General features: G+C 40.7%; 2 protein-coding genes across 2 annotated transcripts; one reads left to right on the top strand and one right to left on the bottom strand.

The window, feature by feature from the left end:
- The first annotated feature begins 153 nt into the window (after positions 1-153).
- si:ch211-257p13.3 (kinesin-like protein KIFC3) lies at positions 154-9,931 on the top strand. The gene is made up of 20 exons (XM_042424368.1): positions 154-229; positions 422-541; positions 787-883; positions 1,049-1,206; positions 1,344-1,596; positions 4,375-4,547; positions 4,818-4,883; positions 5,134-5,271; positions 5,369-5,566; positions 5,774-5,947; positions 6,580-6,727; positions 6,853-6,983; positions 7,102-7,213; positions 7,288-7,469; positions 7,544-7,648; positions 7,778-7,908; positions 8,002-8,122; positions 8,221-8,350; positions 8,443-8,672; positions 8,795-9,931. The coding sequence occupies exons 2-20, from the start codon at positions 443-445 to the stop codon at positions 8,918-8,920; spliced, it is 2,772 nt and encodes a 923-aa protein (XP_042280302.1). The 5' UTR covers positions 154-229; positions 422-442; the 3' UTR covers positions 8,921-9,931.
- Positions 9,932-10,342: 411 nt separating this feature from the next.
- Positions 10,343-19,155, bottom strand: ccdc12 (coiled-coil domain containing 12). Its single transcript, XM_042422688.1, has 7 exons — positions 19,009-19,155; positions 15,524-15,597; positions 11,813-11,892; positions 11,500-11,561; positions 11,383-11,417; positions 11,208-11,284; positions 10,343-10,440 (listed from the first exon to the last, which is right to left on the bottom strand). The coding sequence occupies exons 1-7, from the start codon at positions 19,090-19,092 to the stop codon at positions 10,361-10,363; spliced, it is 492 nt and encodes a 163-aa protein (XP_042278622.1). The 5' UTR covers positions 19,093-19,155; the 3' UTR covers positions 10,343-10,360.
- Between the last annotated feature and the right edge of the window lie 578 nt (positions 19,156-19,733).

The following is a 19,733-nucleotide window of genomic DNA, read 5'->3' as shown; positions in this document are numbered from 1 at the left end:
TAGATGGAGCAGAGTGGAGAGGAGGAGGAGGAGGAGAGAGGGGAGGAGAGAGAACGGCAGAGAGGGATTCACACAGGAGCTTCAAGGTTTAAGGATGCTGTTGTAGCTCTTAGAAAAAGAGCTGCATGGGAAGATTTATCAGTGACAAAACAAATGGAGTGTGGGAGGGGAACACAAATGACTGGAATGTCAGATTGTCATCGCCTAAGAAGAGAAGATATGTGATAAGGTAAAAAAAAAAAAAAAGATCATTATGCATGATTGTATGGAGTGATGGTTAAAAAGGAAAGGAATGTTGAACCTCTGCAGATGTGTATCGAGCCCAGTTTTATCATCATGTATCCTTTGAGTATCATTAAGTCTCAGGTGTCATAGTAATGTGAGGATCTATGTGATTTTTGAGTGCAATTGTCATTTACAGGGACTCTTGGACAGCGTGGAGATGTATGCCTTCTACTCCCTTTTAGTCTACATCTTCTACACTGTCTTTAAGAAGGAGGAGGATGAAGCCTTGGAAGGGGCGTGTGGAGCTTCCTCAGACGTATGTCTAGCCACATCATGTCCAGCCTCAGGGGATCCTCTGTCAGAAAAACATTTTTTTACAGGGGAACATGCATGCGTCATATACTGTCTGACAGTTAAAAAAACTAAAAAAACTTATAAAGGATATCCAAATGGAGAGAGTCATTGTATGCAGCTGTGTGCATGTCTATGTATGCAATGTGTAAATATTTAGTGTGTGTGTGTGTGTTACCGTCTGACCCTCATGTATGTGGTTGTGCTCAGGAGCCAGGAGCTGTTTCCATGGAAACAGGGAGCAGGAGGAAAGATGGCCACAGCTTCAAAATGGGAAAAAAGGCTTATGCTCGCCTTAGTGAATCAAGTGAGTGCTCGGATAATATTGCAGAATATTTATAGTCCAACATAAGGGCTGTTGTATGATACAGAAGAATGATACAATGGATAAAATGTGGATTTTTTCCCCACTAATTGATACATAATTCATGCATTCCTTTACTCTTTGTTTATGTCATTTGTTGTCATCCAGGCAGTAGCAGTGACAATGATGAAATGTCTATGAGTGATGAAGACAAGGAAGATGGCCCTGACATCCCAGCATGCACTCCTCTGGCTGCTTTTTTGTCCTTCAAGCAAGAGGCTGAGAAGAGGAGAGCCTCCCAAGTTCAGCTGGAAACAACAGGAAAGGTATCAAAACTGTGTCATCACCCTGACTGAGCTGTTCACACACTGCGGGAACAGCGACATAAATCAGAAGCTCCCCAAATAGGAGCTCCTGCAGTGTGACTAAACTTTGTGTGTGTGTGTGCTTCTGTGCCGCACAGTTGACAGAGTCTCCCTTGGTGGCGGTGATGTCCCACTTGCTGAGTTTTTTGGAGCAATACTCACACTTCCAGCAGCTGCAGCAGCAAGCCGACCAGTACCGTGTCCAGCTGAAGAGGCACCGTGTCCAGCACCGCCGCCAGATGAAGGCCCTGCGAGCCTCCTACCGCCAGCGCCTCAGGGACAAGAATAGCATCATCAGCAACCTGGAGGAGGCCATCACACAACAACAGACCCCCAGCCCACTGAGCGAGGGTGAGGGAGAAAGAGAAGGTTATTAGAGGGGGAGGAGAAAGGGAAGAAGTAATGGGGGAGGGGGAAATTATGGAGCAAGATGGATGGGTGTGATTTCCATATGGTGGGTTTGAGAATGATGAAAAACAAAGAGAAATAGAGGTCATAGGCTGGTTTAATGAAAGCTCACAGAAATGAGGAGCAGAAAATTGTACAAGGAGTAAAGGTAGATTTATTATATGAGACTTCAGACTGGATGAGATCATTTGATGGATAGAGGAACATGGATTAAGAGGTCAATAAATAAAGGAAGCCACTTGAACATGCTCGTCATAATAGGTGTATATCCACAGGGTTATGTAATAGATATGGGAAAGTTTTTTGTTTTCCTTTAAGGTTTGGGAAATCCTTTTGCTTATTTCATGGGAGCGATCAGTTTTGAAGACAGTTTATTACGTGGTCCACTTCCTGTGAAGTGGTTTTTCCATTGTGGGGTTTTTTTTCCATGTGGGGGCCTTTTTTTTTATAGAAGAATAAAGTCATGAGCTGTGGAGCAGACTGATTAGATTTATGAGGGTTTTGGTGTAAGTCAAGCTGGCATTAGTGGTGTCACAGAGGCCGGACTAACACTGTGCAGCTGCCGCTGACCTCAAAGCTTTAGGCAAGATGTTGGTGTCTGCTGTGTCCCAGATTTGACCAGATGGTTCTCTGACCTGAGGGCTCTATTCTGTCTCTGTGCATATTCACAGTATGTTGACAAGTGTATGACTCTGTGAAGCTGTAGACAGATCAGATTCCTGTCCTTAGGCTGACTGATGCTGCCTCAGAGATATACACCAATATGTATGATGACCAGACCAAGCCAGGCTGTATACATCTCAGGGTGTAGGTGTGTTTGAGTGGAGGACCTCATGCATACTAACACTCATAAGTCGCAGGACACAGATACAAGATTATGTGTCAAGAGTCTTTGGTACTTGGATAGTGACTCTGTAGCTTGCTGTTATGAATAAAACATGGCTGAGAGTGCTGTTTTATTCCCCGCAAATGCACTTACAAGGTCTGGCACATGGTAGGCGCCACGTGTACTCGTGTTGGACTAAAAATAGCCCGGGGTCCATGTCCCAGTGTTGTGAGGCCATTAGGTTTGTTCGTTTACTGTAATGCAACGTGCTGGTCTTAAAGGATAGGGTCACAATTTTGCAAGTCTTCCCTAAAACAATAGTCAGGTGCCCAAATGACACATGTTTTTGCTGTAGTCATTCCTCCTGTTCATACTGGCCATTAAAAGATCCCTTCTTAATGCACTTTCAATGTAAGTGATGGGGGGGATACATTCCACAGCCCTCCTTCTGCACAAAGATGTATTTAAAAGTTTATTTTAAGCTAATATGAGGCTTCAGCTGTCCAAATTAGTCAAATCAAGCCAATATCTCTCAAAGTTACTGTCTTTTTAGTGCCAAATTCCCTCTTTTTGGTACAGTCCTTCCACTGCAGCTGAATGGGAAAACACTGTCTATTAAGACACAAAGAGGGACTTTTTTTTGCTAAAAAACCTGTAACTGTGAAAAATATCCACTTTATTTGACTAATTCTGACTGCAGAAGCCTCATATTAATTCCAGATAACCTTTTAAATACATATTTGCACCAAACAAGGATTGTGGATTTTGTCCCTCATCACTTAAGAGCATTTGGAAGGGATCCTCTAATGGTCAGTATGAACAGAAGGAATGATTACAGCAAGCAAAACAATGTTCATTTTGGCACCTGAGTGTTGTTTTAAGACAGACTTGAAAAAACTGGGAACCTGTCCTTTAAGTGTAGAAGTGTTGCTGTGCCTCTTCAAAATGCATTGTCACAGCTACCAGTTGACCGTGTTGTGATCTTCTGTTCTGTATTTGATCTGTTTGAATGAAAGGCTGGTGCTCCTTTCAGTAGTCATTTATCAAGAAAGTAACAAGAAATCCCAAGCTTACTTTTATCTTTATCGTTGTGTTTTTCAGATAAAGAAAATAAGCTTTATTGCACCATTTCATGTTGCTGTTTTTTTTTTTTTTTAAATTCAAAAGCCTTTCTCAATGCCTTTGACTTTTCACATTTCTTGCATGCACATTTCTATCCGCACCCCTGATACACAGCTGCAGCCTCTCCTCTATGTGCATGCTCTTGCTGGCACGACCACAACACCGCCACTTCCTGCACCACTGTGACACAGCAAACCTGATACAGTGTGTTGATAAAATTAGCAGCCCTGCGATGAAAATGAGAGGTGACAGAGCCTGATAAATCATTAAGAAAGAAGAAAGTGATTAAAATGCTGTGGGGCATGCTGCTCACGTTCCTGTTTGAACTATAAGGGAGTTTTAACAGGTTGTTGCATCTTATAGATGTGAATCATGGTTCTGCACTGGAGCCAGGCTGCACGTGAGAAGCTGGAGTGATGCCATATAGGTCTGTAACGTTGCCCTGGAGACTTGAGAGTGGAAACACGGCAATGATGATGTTAACTTCACGGCAATGCATGGTGACTACGTGGTGCGTGAAAGAGCTTTAAGTGCATACTTAATGTTCATTAATATTACACACACACATGCAAGCGGTTAAGCACACTGTGGAAATTGGTCTTAACTGAAAGCCTACATATAAAAAACAGGTCAAAGGAAGTTGAAAGGATATTAGCTGGCACTATTTCTGGGTGGCCTAATATGAATATGGATCCAAAGATGGCAGAATATGACTACAGTTATATTGCAACTGATGATGAAGAGGCTGATGATTGGTATTTTATGTCCACCAGGTGAGTGTAGCAGTGATGCAGGTACACATGCCGGGGTCCACAGGCTGGTGGAGTCTCTGAATGGCCTGCAGGGTGAGAGGAGTAAGCTGAGAGGAGAACTCCGTCTGCTGCACTCACAGCTGGAGCAAAAGGAAAAAGACAGACACTCTCGTATAGTGGCTTTCCAACAGCAGGTGGGCAGCTGCATATTCAATTTAATTCCAAAAATGTTCTACCAGAAATCCATAAAATAATAATAATAATAAAAACAGAGATGATTGTGTCAGAATGTATTATTACATGTATAATTTTCATGCCCAGAAGTATTTGGAAAGAGCAGGTGTCATAATTTTCAAATTATGACCCACAATTACATGTATTCTTCTAAATGTTAAACATAATTACAGTATATCACTTAAACATGTCTACTATCACATTTTAAACAGTTCTAATTTCTCGCACAGATTGATGAGCTCAAGGGTTGCATCGAGGAGCGCGAGGAGGAGCTGTCAAGACTGAGAACTGCCACCGTAAGCGCTGTGAACTATTGATTTAATCATTTATCAAGTGTTTGTCACTTTTTCAAATTATCAGCAAAGAAGCCACAGTGTACTCCTGCACCCACTGAATGAAATGCCATGCTGTAAATTAAACTTTAGGAAGCAACACTTCATGTTCTGTCTATGAGGATATATTTGTAGGGATTTTTGGCAAAGTGTTTTGGTTTTGATGCATCTCTCATTCTTATTCTGGAGCTCATCTCATGCTGTATGTCCTCAGGGGGCCACAGACTCTGAGAAACGGGTGCTGTGTCTGTCGGCGGAGAATGAGAGTCTGAAACAGAGCCTAACTGTTACTCAAGGCCTCCTGCAGCAACTGACAACCATCCCCTCCCAGTCTAGCACCATGCTCATCAAGGTGAGGCACACGGGCACTGCTGAAAGCTACCAAGGCCCCCCCTTTGTGACTGCAAAAGACACATTTTTAATGTATATTGTTTTATATGCTCTGCTAGGAGAACGAGAACCTCCGGAGCAGGGTGCAGCAGCTGGAGATGTCCCTACAACAGCGTGCTGAGCAGCTGTCACACCTGGAGAGACAGAGCGAACATAGCGAATGGAGGAGAGGAGAGGAGCTGAGGAAGCGAGAGGACAGAGTGAGGGAGCTTCAGCTGGAGTTGGACAGAGAGAGAGGCAAGGAGCCGGCGGTGAAGGTAATTCTAATATTAAAATGAAATTGGTTTGAATGGCAAAGAGTGACATTTGAGATGTCAGTAAAATTTTAAAATCAGCTTTTTGATGCATTTGAGATCAAGATATGTCAACTGGAAATGCACTGAAGGTTATTAGGAAGAAGGAAATTGACGCACATTACCACCTTCATTTTTGTGTTTAACAATCAGATGTCTCTTCTCTCTCAGTATGTCACCCAGACTGTGGAGGTGGAATCACCTGCCACATTAAAGCAGCTGAGTAAAGCCAGACAGAGGAACGAGCATCTATCCGAAAAGCTGTCCAACCAGAATGAGCGGTGCAAACAGCTGGAGGAACACATCAGGAAATCAGATGAATACAGCTGTAATCTGCAGCACAAGGTAATAAGGGAAGCCGCCAGAATTGATGCTAAACAAGTCTGGTGTGAATTATTACTTGTCATATCTGCTCAGAAGTACATGTATACAGACACAGTGCACACCTACAAAAGCAGATTGAAAGTGAAAACAAACAGTTCATACTGGAGTAATATATTAGTGGACCTTTGTTTTAGATGTAAATAACTGTCTGTGCTACCAGCTAAGTAACATATTCCAGGCAGCAATAAGGTGAAGCATCATTTGTCATTTTGGCAATACTTCTCCATAATAATGCTAAATATGACTCACTGCACAAATTATTAGCTGGATGCTGGCCACTGAGATGCAAGAGGACTGGCAACAAACGCCAGTTACCAGATGGTCCTCCTGATGCCATCAATTCTGATTAAAAAAATGAAAGAGGCAGAATTGAAAGAATCCAGAGGGGTAAATAAACCACACCCTGTTGAGAGAACAGATGATCAAAGCAGAGAAAAATCAAAGGCACAAGGAGGAAGTTTCCACTTTGCTCCTGCAAATTCACAACCTGGATCGATTTCATTGACAGATGAGCTCATTACGGAGCTGATCCTGCACAGATTGGACCAGTCAAACTGACAGATTGACGAACTGCTGTGCTGAAACTTTCACAGATTGCAGCGTACGAGCAAGAAATCAGTAAACTGAGAGAGGAACTGTTGAAGGAGATTGGTCATTTGGAGGAGAGGAAGGAGGAGGCTGTGAAGGCTGCTGCCTCCTGCTCAGCAGAACACTTTCAGAACCTGCAGGACCAATTCTTCAGTGAGTTACACCGAATAATAAAAGGATTATGGTTTCTGAACACAAGAAAACGGAACACTTTAAATACATTTATTGAGTCAAAACTTTATTTGAACATGATTCTACATACGTTTTTGTTTTTGCAGGTTTACAAAAGCGTCTGACAGCGCTCCCCCCAACCCTGCGCTGTATGAAAACAGACTATGCCAGCCTGAGGAGCCAGGTTCGAAACTTCTCCGATTTTTATGGGGCAGCTATAAATGAAGCAAAAAAACAGGTAATCAGCATGACATCACTTCATGTCTTGCTTCCCTATATTTATAAGAAAGACAATTCTGACCACACTGACAAACCCAGTGTTTCCCACAGCTTTCACTGCTTCCCTTTTTTGGCAGATTTCAGCAGCTATCAGTGAGATGTCTGAAGCCAACAAAGATCTTCTAGAGAAATACAGGAAAGAGGTTGCACTGCGCAGGAAGTACCATGAGCAGCTGGTGGAACTTAAAGGTATGCAGAGAGAGAAGAGATCAAATTCAGTGCAGAAAATAAAATTTGTCGTTAACCGGGACCTCTGCTTTCAGGCAACATCCGCGTGCTGTGTCGTGTGAAGCCTGTGCTGAAGGAGGACCAGCGCGAGGAGGGCCAGTCCGTGGTGGTGACGACGGACCCCAACAATGAGTCCTCTCTCACTGTGCTGAACAAAGGAAAGAGTCGCATCTTTGAACTGGACAAGGTCTTCCATCCACAGGCCACACAGGAAGAGGTAGTAAGACTGATCAATGTATAAAGGAAATAGAATCGTAACAAGAACTCTAAACCCACATTTGCTGTTCTCAGGTCTTTCAGGAGATTGAGCCTCTTGTGACCTCTTGCATCGACGGCTACCATGTCTGCATATTTGCCTATGGACAGACTGGCTCTGGAAAAACTTACACCATGGAGGTATACTCACTACAGTAATTAAACAGTCATAAAGTGATGGAAGAAATGAGTTATTCTAGCACTGTACATATCTGTACAGGTATTTGGCCCATAATGTAGACTGCAGGCTAAGTATCTTTTGATTTATAGGGCAGTGTGGAGAACCCAGGCATCAACCAGCGAGCATTGAAACATCTCTTCAGTGAGATTGAGGAGAGGAAGGACATGTGGTCTTACACTGTTACTGTCAGCTCTGTGGAGATCTACAACGAAGTGCTAAGGTAGGCTGCGCCTTTCTTTGAATAACCTTTTTATCCTGCATGTTCCAAGTTAGTGCTACTAGACAGTGTTTTGGGGGTTTTTTTGTCTCTCAGAGACCTTCTGAGTAAGGACGGTGAGAAACTGGACATTAAAATCAACCCAGACGGAACAGGACAGCTGCATGTGCCGGGCCTCAGGGTCGTTGAGGTTAAGAGCTTTCAGCACATCAAGAAGGTGACAAACGTTGGACCAAAGTGTTTGAAAACGATTTGTATGGTTCAATGTAAGAATAAATCATTACATTAATGTGACATATTTTTGTTTTTGTAAAGCTTTTAGCCACAGCCCGTCGGAACAGGATCACCTTCGGCACTCAGATGAACCAGCACAGCTCCCGCTCCCATGCTCTGCTCTGTATCACTGTCGAGGGCACTGACCTTGCCACCGGGTCCAAAACCACCGGTCAGTCCACACATGCATCAGAGAAAGTGTCGGAAGGTCTGAGGTTAGTATTGTCATCATTTCACCATTACAACTTGCTTTTCTTTCCTCAGGCAAGTTGAACCTGGTCGACCTGGCGGGCTCAGAGAGGGTATGGAAGTCTGGTGCAGAGGGAGAGAGACTGAAGGAGGCCCAGAATATCAACCGCTCCCTGCTGGCACTGGGAGATGTCATTCAGGCACTGAGGGCGCGGCAGACTCACATCCCTTTCAGGAACTCCCGCCTTACATACTTATTACAAGACTCCCTGGGCAAAGGCAGCAAGACAGCCATGGTGGTGCAGGTAAGATTACTGATCCAAATTTATTGATTTATAACCTCAGAAGTCAGACATATTTGCAGTAAGTTACATCTGTAAGTCTCCGTTGTTCCTTGTTATGACCCTGATTTTGTTTTTTACTATAGGTCTCTGCGCTGGAGAGTAACGTGGGAGAGACATTGTGCTCACTGAAGTTTGCTCAGAGGGTGTGCAAGGTGGAGCTAGGTCCTGCAGCCAGGAAGATAGAATCTGGTGGAGGGCAGTGCGACTGACAGCCTTGAATCAGCCTCTTCCTGTACCCAGTGATCACCAGGAAGCCATAAATGCACCAAGTCAGATTATAACCCATCCTACCAACTAATCACAAGTACCAACAGGTCAACAGCAATCCTGCTCAAGGGCTAAATCTGTGGAGGTCTGTGTTTGGTTTTGAGACTATTGGCCTCCTCCTTGCCATTTTCTGCTTCTGACAAGTGATAACTCTTTATCATTAGCTAATTTGCATGCAGGAGTATTTATTCTTCCACACTGAGTGCCAAAACAACCTCTGCCTCCCCCCACAGTGTAAGATTTGATGCTTCCTTTAACCTCAAATATCTGTTTCTATTAATTAAATACCAAAATCCAGGAGTTATCAAACCTCAAGGCTTTTCTCACTGATCACCAGTGTTTAAATAAAACAGCATCAAAGGGGTTCAGTACAATTTCCACAATATCAACACTTCAGTTTGGGCTTTTACAGTAGTAGTCATCTTGCTATAAATGTCTGTAGTTTGTGAGCTTCATCTCCAATATTGTATATTTTTGAGGGTTGTAGTGTGTAGGAGGATCTGTTTGTAGCTTAAGTATGGGCTATTAACCATTTCAATGACACCTTTAAAGTCACATATTTGTGTAGTTCAAGTGAAAATCAGAAGAACGGTGACTGAATGCTTGAGAATATGAAAGCTGTTGAAGTGAGCAGGTGGCCTTGTGTTAGTGATATGAACTGTGCAATATCCTCCTCACCGAGGAGGCAGTTGGGCCTATGTGGACAGAAGATGCACTTTATTGTGAAAGAATAGGATTGTTTCATTTCAGAACAGGTATTTAGGTGCTTGCAATAGATATCACTCATGAATGTCATACCAAAAACAGCTTATTGTTACCTGTTCATCATTGTTCCTCTATTTATCACCCATTGAATCAAAAAAAAAATTGTTTTGATTCAATAGTAGCAAGACATTAATGTTGCAGTAACTACCATGAGTGCTTAGAGGTCACTTAATGATGATTAGAGAGTGAGTTTTCAGATAATTTTCTGAATAAATATGATGTATTTAAAAAGTGTTTTTTCTCTTACTGGATGCTCAGCGACAAAACAACCCATTAAAAAAAGACAATCAAAAGGCATTTGAAAAAAAAACATTATTTTACTTGAAATATAAAAAAATACAGCAACAAAATATCAAGGTTACATCGGCTGTTTACAATGCACCACCAACCACATATACAGATTATATCATTACATATTCCTATATAACGATACAATGACACAAGGTAGGACTCACAAAGGGAATCTAAAGACCTGACAGAAAACCACTTCCTGTCGCGATCAAAGCTGCCATCTCTCCAAGCACGACAGATGTGACAGCACACTCCCAGTAATTCATCCTTGTGGTGTTCCACTCTTACACTGTAGTCTCCTTTTTTTCCCTCCCATCTGTCAGATCTCAGTCCGAGTCTCCCTCCTCTGCTCCTACTGCTCCCACTGCTCCAGCCAGCTCCTCCTCGCTGCCTCGGAGACGATCGCCTGGACACACACAATCAATCACTGTCAATCTGATTTATTCCTTCACTTCACTGCACCCATCAATCAATATTTATGTTTCTACGCGTGAAGATATTGCACATACTCTTGCTGATTCAGGTTGAGCTGATAACATGCACCATTGACAACCTGTGATTAATTGTCCCTGTTGCTATGAGTAACAGAAATCTGTGATGCCCTGCCCAAAGATCATACAGTATGCTGGCAGGCTGCAGAGTTACTTCTAATGCAAGGAAATAAAAAATATGTCATTTATAGTGATAATAAATACAGCTACCATGTTCTATTTACCACAAAATGTAGCTGGAATATTGTCCGAGTTAAAGGAATGATTGTTTGTGTATGTTTACATGCAACTATGAACTCTTTGATGGGAGTCAGGAAGCCAGACATATTAACTGGTTTATTATAACTATACATGTTAATACAGAACATGGCTACCTGAACTTCTTAATGCTTGTTAAATAAGCCAGTGATTAATCACAGTTTCACATTGAAAACAAGGGAAAACCTCATCTTGTGGTTAAACCAGTTTTGCATTCTCCTAAAACCTTGTGCCTATTTTTAGAATGTGGATCACACATCAGTTGAGGGATCGCACCGTTTATGTTATCTGATGGTTTCAAGCTTCTGTGGAGTCTGGAAACCACAAAGCAATTAACCTAATATTCTCGCCTAGCTCAGACACGCTTGTCTCTGCAGCATCAAGAAAATTCAGCGATAGGACGTAAGAATGGGAAAGTACTAACGGATGAGTTCGGCGATGGCTCTCTGCGTTCTCCTCTCCAACTTCTCCAGTTTCTTTGCAACATCGCGCTTCAGATCCCTAGATTAAGAATTAGAATGTCAGTAACAAATTATTTTAATTATACCTAGATTTTATGCACAGTACAGGCTGGAAATTAATTTTCAGAATGGTCTTACCAGTCTGGTTTTCTTGGGGCAAGGTTAGCCAAATCCTGAGGAGAGAAAACAGCTGAATATGGCAACAACTTACACTTCAGCAGAGGAAATGACATTTAGACAGAGGGGAGTACTCACCACTTCTTCAATAATGGGCTCTGGATTAGCTGCCTCTAACTGGTCTTTTACTTTATCCTCCACTGCAAACAAAGAATATTTGTCATCAGTCATAAACGATATAATATCATAGCAGGAGGAGCAAATTTCAAGGACTGCTGTCCTGGTGCTCTAACCATGTGCTCTGATCTTCCTGCAGGCGACATAAATAAAGTATGATATTAAAATTTCATCTTATAAATGAATAAACCCAAGAAATACAAACTGTGAAGCCAAAATCATCTGAGTAAGTTTTTCTCCAAAGCGTGTTCATGATAGATAGTAGAGTTCTCACCTGATGCAGGTTTGGCCTTGGGGACTTGCCTCTGCTTCAGATCTTCATCCTCTGGAGTATAGTTCCTCAGTTTCAGCTCTCTGAGGAAAGAGAGACAGAAAAATGTGAGTACTTTTAGTGGTAAGAGTGATAAGAGAGTAAAAAGATGGTAAATGATACGTAATCAGTCCTCACTCTTTATTCAACGCACTTATTGATCTCCAGCAGGTGGCAGTGTAGGCAAATACATTCCACCGCAGGCTAAAAGGACTAAAGAGACCATCTGCAATCCCTACACAGCTGCACATCTAATGTCTAGAGGAGGTTGGGAATAATGTCCCTCTTTATTCCTATGGACACGTCTGATTAACATGTTCCACCTGCTCTTGGGCAAAGACTTTAGAAGAGCAGCAAACAGCTGAGGAATGCTTTCCTTGATGTTAAATTATTCAGTCTTTCGTCACGTCTCCGAACAGGGGGAATTCTTGGCAAGCTTAGCTGACATCTCTGCAGATTACACAGAGGGTCGAGAGGCAGAGGTGAACTATTGTCTGACCAAGCACAAAACCGAGAGAGTTATCAGCTGTTCTGAGCTTAACGTGGATTTGTGATGAAGCTGGAGTGGGTACGCTCTTGATACATTCATCACACCCCTGCTGCCAACAGACAGACCAATGCCTTGTATGGGTATGGGCAGGAATGCTGGTCATGTTCTGCCTTTGGCTGAGGGAAGTCCAGTCTTAGTTCACACATCTCTCTCTATGCCTCCCGAATCTCTCCCGAAGGGGCTGTGTCAGCAGAGGAATATGTTTTTTTATCCATCTCACTATTAAATTCTTATTCCACTTATGTTGCCCTTGTAAATGTCTGAAATCTAATTTTGTTATGTCCTCTGGCCACACATGGTTATCTTGTAAGACAGCATTGAAAACTGTCTAAAGCAGTCACAATAAATCCAATAAAATGTGTTTTTAAAAGCCACTTTATTGAATTTATTGGAAGTGAAACAAAATCTTCCGGGTAATATAAATATGACACAGATTGAAACACTGTCACTATAATAAAACAAATGGAATTAAGAGAAAAAAAAACCAACAACATCCATGGTTGTCGATGCCCTGACAGCAAACTGTGAGTCACATTGAGATTCTTAGCTTTGAGTTTGCAGTACCCATCAGGCGCCTGTCCAAGACTGAACTCCGACTCATTTGGTGTCAACGGGTCTGAGATATTGCCGATGCTATTACTGCCCTGGGTAAAAATCATCAATTATTGGCCCTTAATAGAATCATGTGATTTTATAATAATACAAATGTTGTTGTCTAAAATGATTATAAAAGAAAAATATACAAATACTTATCAAAACCTCTCTTTCTCCCTGTCGGTTGGGACAAAGACATGTTAAGTTGGTGAAATGGTGATTAACATTTTCAAACAACTAATCGATTAATGGAACAGATTAATTGGTAATGAAAATAATCCTTAGTTGCAGCACTGTGTCCCTGGTACACATTCGACTGGGGATATGCTGCATGTCATTCCCAATCTCTCCCTCTACCCTCATTATCTGTCATCTATCTACTGTGTCTCTCTAATAAAGTCATTGAATTACTTTACAAAAATCAATTAGCTCTAAACTGAGTGGAGAGGAGGACCAGTCCTCAAAAAACAAAGCCCTGCTAGTGAAGTGCTATGTTGATTACACTCCACAATACTTTTGCTTTGGTTGAAATAAACAACATAGGCTATTTGTGGTATTAAATTTCTCAAGAGCTTTCCACTAGGGAGGAAAAATCTAACTATACGGTGGTACAACAGGTCATGGAATCACCTACTGTACTTCCAAACAGTTCTTCCTCCAAGAAGCATGAAATTATTCAGCTAGAGTCTTGATCTATGAGCTATGGTGTATATTGTGTGCAAGTATGAATTTTGGGTGTAAGGGTGGCACTACAGCAAGGGCCAGAGAATCATAAAAAATATCAAGTTTCATCCCGCGAGGACCATGAATATCCAGAGAAAATGTACTTTCAATCTGGACATTATCTTCTGTACAAATTTGATAATTTAGCCTCAGTATGAGCAAAATGGACAAAGGTTCTCTGGAGAGCAAGCTGACGTGCTAATTTAAAAAATCTGGCAGCAAAGGGAAGGTCACCAAAAACATTAAGATAATATTACAACAAATTTAATAGATGTCAAGCCATTAGGTTTTTAGATATCTTGTCATGGTCCAACGTGTTAGTTTAAGAGGAAATTTTGACCTGATGGGGGAACTAAACACTGGGGCCCACTAATATCCAAACCAAATTTCACGCCACATCGGCCATAATGTCAGGATATTTTGTTATAGAGCAAAGTGTTGTACAAACAAACAGATGCTGAGTGACACTGTTAAGTCCCACCAATAGCAGGACATACAAAAAAAGATAAACAGACTGTATGTGTACATTTTCTGACGTCCAAGGTTGACACCACTCCTTTTTTCTCTCAACCGTCTCTTAGCTTGATACGTCAAACCCTTTGGAGTATGTTTACACGTTTCCACTTAAAGCACACTGTGGCATCAAAGAGATCCAGTGACAAATTCAGAGTACTGACCCAAGTGTGGCCCTCTCAAAAATGTTTAGAGAGGTGAACTATGACTGGGGAGGATGAGCAGCAGAGTGTTCAAATGTTTACACTGATATTGAGCTACCTGCCCCGTTCAGCACAGTAAAAATAACTCTAGACCACAATGAGCCTTTCCATTTACACACCAGCCACAGAGATGATTAGTACTAACATGTAGGCCTCTATTTTAGAGGCTTTTGAACTTCCTTTAATTTCATTTATATATTTATATCTTTAAAAAAAAAAAAAAAAAAAAACCACAGACACACAAAAAAAACAGCAGCCGTAACAACACTTAACAAGATGTGGCAGGAAAACCTGCATGGTGCATTTGGTCTTTTGTGGAATAGGTCTAGAGGAATGTGCGGTAGATAACACACAGGGACACAGTTGATCTATTTCGACATCTCATTTGTGGATCTTTCATTAATCTTAATATGACTCATTTTAGGACAAACATGGATTGTTTTGTTCTATCATGTCACAGTTTGGGAATCTGATCCCTCATGAAATTTTAATACCAATCACAAGATACATTACACACTCTGCTACAGATGTATGCAAAACACAAATTAAAAAAAAAAAACAAGAGCACATTCAAGAACGATCAACTCTCTTCACAGACAAATGTCTAAATTAGCCCTTTAACTTTGCAGCTATTTTCATTCTCATGACAGAGAGCTGTCCTGTTGGACTGGAGGAAATACAGAGGCACTCCCTCAGTGCACAGTCATTAAATATAAACAATGGAAAAAGGTCCTGTAGGACAGGAAAGATGGCTGCTTCTTCCTACCGACTAACACACTAAGTCGTGTAAGCTGCAGGATATTTGAGCAGCTAATAGCACAAGGCTGTGATCGAGTCCAGTGTAAACACTGCATGACATGCACGGTGTTACAAGTAGATGGTGTTCAGATAGAGGGCAGATAAAAGCTCTGATGATGTACTTGCATATCAGTTTCAGTTCCGTTTGTGCAGCTGAAAAAGCCTCAGCTTAACGGGCGAGCAACGGTGAGCTATGATTGAACAGATCTTGATGTGTGTTTATGTAAATGTATATTTAAAAAAAAACAAAACAACAAACTGGCATATTTGTGTGTGGTGTGATGATAAACCAACCTGTGCCGCTCCTCCACAGTCTCCTCTAGTGAAGCTTTTTTCCTCTCTGGCTCCTCATCTCCATCCTCTTGCCTCTGTTAGAATATTATTACATCATCATTGAAATAACTTCAATTTACTGTACAGTATTCTCTGAGTAAAAACATCATTCTTCACAGTCAACAGACTGACCACAATGTTTATAGATTAAACATGGTACTCTGCTATAAAGAATCACTGAATCATTTAAGAAAAAGCTCACAATGATAGAAGACCAAAGGCTTAAAGATGACCCTTCGATAACTTTTTAAAAATGAGGACATGCATCAGCTCATTTGCATAGGTAAACAATGTAAAAAAAACATTTGTTTACGGTGTTGTCCATTCATTTGGGAATCAAATAACAAATTTACATACTGAGCTTTATTACTTGTGCTATTTAGGGGTTGTAGTAGCTTCAAACCACCAGCCACTTCAGGCTTAGCTATAATAACAAAAGAGCTAACATGTTACCTGGACAACCACAGCATTTTAAACCTCAGGCCTACACTGAGCTATCCGCAGTGTAAACAACAGGGGGAAAAAATTATGAAGGCTTGCAGAAAAAAAAAATCATATTGACCACATGTGAAAAGATGTAACAAAGGATATCGAACCCCGCCCATCTTGCATTTTCCTGAAGAGGCTTCCTGTCCAGCTGCTAGAACAATTCAGGGGACTGACTCATTCTTGAAGTGCGGTACAAAAAGAAAATAACCCAAGGTTTCAGGAATGTTGACAGTCGTTCATCAAACATTGCAAGCCAAGCTAGTATGGCTCTATTCAACAGCAGCTTAGTGTAACATATTCTGGTCTAACTGCCAAAACAGTGGCTTGCACATTGAACAGGGTTTCCTGTTGCAAGACAAATTTATATCCAGAACTGAATGATAGAATAACAGTATCATGTTTAAATGGTTCAACGCAGACAGCAGCTCTACTGCAACTCTGGTGCAACAACCTGCTCTCAGTCCAGTAGAATATACGGGTCAAGACCTAAGGTGTGTGTTGATTATAATTATCATGGTCTTCATATCAAAATTTGCTTAGCATACAATTTTATCTTGATAATTACTGATGAGATAACATTCTCAAAAACTAGTTACACGTACTTTACACTTAACTATGCAGTGTGATAGCTGCAGAAGTGTTGTTATTGTGTTTTGTGTATTTTTTTTTCTTTTTGACAGCTCACAATAGTATTTTGTCTGCACGATTGATGAAACTGAAGTACGTCAATACTTTCTTCAAATCCTCTTATACAAAACCAAAGGGTTACATTTTCCTGTCTGTCTTTTGCTTTAAGTTATTCCACCTTTCTCCATGACAATTGTGTTTTTACCAGCAAGCCACAGTTTCAGTTTACAATTATGTGGACTTGCAAAAGTCTCACTCTCACTCTGAGTCACACTCATTGTTGGTTTCAGGGAAAATAACCTTATAACCTTTCATATTCTTTTAATCAAGATATATTGTACCACCATTCCTTCAGTGATTTCATAAGAATAAGTGGCTGTAATAAATGTACCACTGCGTTGATAATTTTCCTCTAATGTTTTATTCAAGGACTTGAACACAAATAGGTACAGTCAGACACTATAGTGAGGCCCTGATGTGACATTTTTCTCTTTTTCATAACTCTAATAAGATTGAAGTGCTTCATCCTCTCTGGTTGTTGTTTTCAGCTTCAGAAAATGTCTAAACAGTTAAAAAGTTAAATATACTATGCTAGGGTTTAGGGCTGCAACTAATAAATATTTTCATTATTGATTAATCGTGTAGAATATTTTCATTTAATTGTTTGTTCTATAAAATGTACAAAAATGGTGAAAAATGTCACAGAAATTCCCAAAGCCCAAGGTGACACCGACCGACAAAGTTTACTATCACAGAAGACTAAAACAGAAAATATCTTCATTTAAGAAGCTAGAATCAGAGAATTTGGACATTATTTAATATAAGTGACTCAAAACAACTATCGTTGCAGCTCTACTATTGTTACCCTCATGCAGAAAACTGCTTAAATCCCTATTTAATGCAATAAATATATGAAATAAATTGCATTATATGATGTTAAATTATAGATACTTATATGCTCAATGATGATACGGGATGTGGAGACTCTATATATCTGGTCTATATCAGTGACTATGCTTTTATCACTGAATGTTGAAAGAAACAGTTTTCTAAATAGCAAATATTTTCCAGTACTGTGAGGACTGTGGGAGCCACATCACTGCTCTCCTCCCTGCAGACACTTTGTATCTTGTATCTCTGTCAGCAAGATACTGAGGCACTGCTGAATGTCAACTACATACTGTTCAACACAGGTTGAACAGCTGGCCCTCTGGTGCAAGAAACCTGGAGCTGAATGCGCTCAAAAATGTGGAGCTGACAGTGGACTTAAGGAGGAGCCCCAATAACACTACTCCCCCCTCACCATCCTCAACAGCACTGTGTCGGCTGTGGAAATGTTCAGGTTTCTGGGTTGAACTCTTCACACTTTTGCACTATTTGTATCCTGTTTACAGTTTACAGAAACAGTTTCACCTGTATATAGACATTGTATATTGTCCACTCCTTTCTATAGTGTATCTATGTGTCTATTTTTTCACCCTTTTGCTTAGTGATATGTTTATGTTTAATTATCTTTGTTCGGCTTGTTGTCCTTGTGCATCTTTCTCAAGATTGTTGTGTGCACGTATATTGAGAGCCACTAAACCGGAGTCAAATTCCTTGTATGCATAAACATACCTGGCCAATAAAGCTGATTTTGATGTGTAACACACACGAAAATACAACAACTACTAATACTGGATCATCTCTGGTATTAACGATGTGTAGGGCATCATAGGTTTCTTATTTGGTGACCTAAAGTGCCATCAAGTGTCTTAGAGGTTGAGAGGTTTCATGAGGTTGGCTGTAACTTATGTTTGATTACAATTAACTCACAAAGGATTGATCTAACGTTACTAATCAGTCGTGCTAATTTACTGGAACTGTCATTTCGTAGCCGACCGCTGTAGGTGAAGCTGATCAAATTCAACCACACCATGGCATTTAAAAACAACGTTATAAACATATTAAAACAAAGAGGAGGGTTGACGTTATGAATTAACCACGAATCCTCATTCTCAATCTTCAATCATTCAGCTTTATTGCGATGAAATAACATGCTAACACTGATGCTTACATGAGAGTAAATACTAGGCTATATAAACACTGTAACTGAGTTTAAATTGAATTAAACTACACCTCGATAACATTTGGAAATGTTTTACCTCCCCGTAAGCACAACAACAAAGCCAAGAAGCAAGTTTATGACTAGTTTGCTTCATGTAGGTGAAGGGCTAACGTTAGCTACAAGCTAGGTCTGCTAAACATGACCTTACTACAAAAATCCCGTATTCTTTCGGGGACTAACGTGTTTTGTTTGTCAGACATGTAATCTCTAGACAAATACTTACATGAAGTTGTTTATCTCTTAATGCTTTTAGCCGTTCTTTTCTCTTCAGGGCCTGCTCCTGTAGTGACCCAACATTTCGCTCCATGTTTATCTCTACACGCCGCTCGGTTGTCTCTGAAATCCATTAACAGTCCTGATTTAGGATGTACAATCGACCGTAAAGCTTATCGATCGTCGTGGCCTCTTGCCTGATCATGTGATATTATGTTTTTGTTTGACAAATATCGTCAGAAATAAATCATTACATTGATTGAATTTGAAAAAATATTATCTAAAAATATAATTGCAACTGAGGGTAATGATATTTTTCCAAACTTTGAAACCAGGCAAGCATATATTAGGGTGTATGTTGGATTTATTGGCACATGTAATAATGCCTGAATTGATATAACTTTCAGTAGCTTACAAGCTTTTTTTGAATAGCCTATTTAAACCTACCTATAGACTACTAGCAGACCTATAGGCCTATATTAAAGTTGACAAAGGTCACACAGCACAGACCGGCACATTGTCCCGCCTGTTGATGGTCACACTCAGGTCCTGGTTAGGAATGTAGGCCATCGTCATGGTAATACAGCTGCCTCAAGCTTCACTGTGTCCATCCTCGTAATGACCAACAATTAGCGTGTGACAACTCAAACCTGGTTGTGCTAAAGATGCTAGAAAGGATAACGATTGGAAAAATGACACAGGTAAATTCCTGATGTTGAAGTTTGTAGTTTATTT

This window comes from Thunnus maccoyii, chromosome 10 (genome assembly GCF_910596095.1).
Source record: "Thunnus maccoyii chromosome 10, fThuMac1.1, whole genome shotgun sequence".
Lineage (NCBI taxonomy): Eukaryota > Metazoa > Chordata > Actinopteri > Scombriformes > Scombridae > Thunnus > Thunnus maccoyii.
The sequence above is the reverse complement of the archived record's forward strand: the minus strand, read 5'-3'. Positions and strand labels throughout refer to the sequence as shown.

Coding starts and splice junctions, on each gene's coding strand:
- si:ch211-257p13.3 (XM_042424368.1), top strand. CDS start 443: ATGTATGCCTTCTACTCCCTTTTAGTCTACATCTTCTACACTGTCTTT. Junction 542..786: donor CGTGTGGAGCTTCCTCAGAC/GTATGTCTAGCC, acceptor GGTTGTGCTCAG/GAGCCAGGAGCTGTTTCCAT. Junction 5,272..5,368: donor CTAGCACCATGCTCATCAAG/GTGAGGCACACG, acceptor ATGCTCTGCTAG/GAGAACGAGAACCTCCGGAG.
- ccdc12 (XM_042422688.1), bottom strand. CDS start 19,092: ATGGAGCGAAATGTTGGGTCACTACAGGAGCAGGCCCTGAAGAGAAAA. Junction 11,418..11,499: donor AGCCCATTATTGAAGAAGTG/GTGAGTACTCCC, acceptor TTCTCTCCTCAG/GATTTGGCTAACCTTGCCCC. Junction 11,285..11,382: donor GCCCCAAGAAAACCAGACTG/GTAAGACCATTC, acceptor TTCTTAATCTAG/GGATCTGAAGCGCGATGTTG.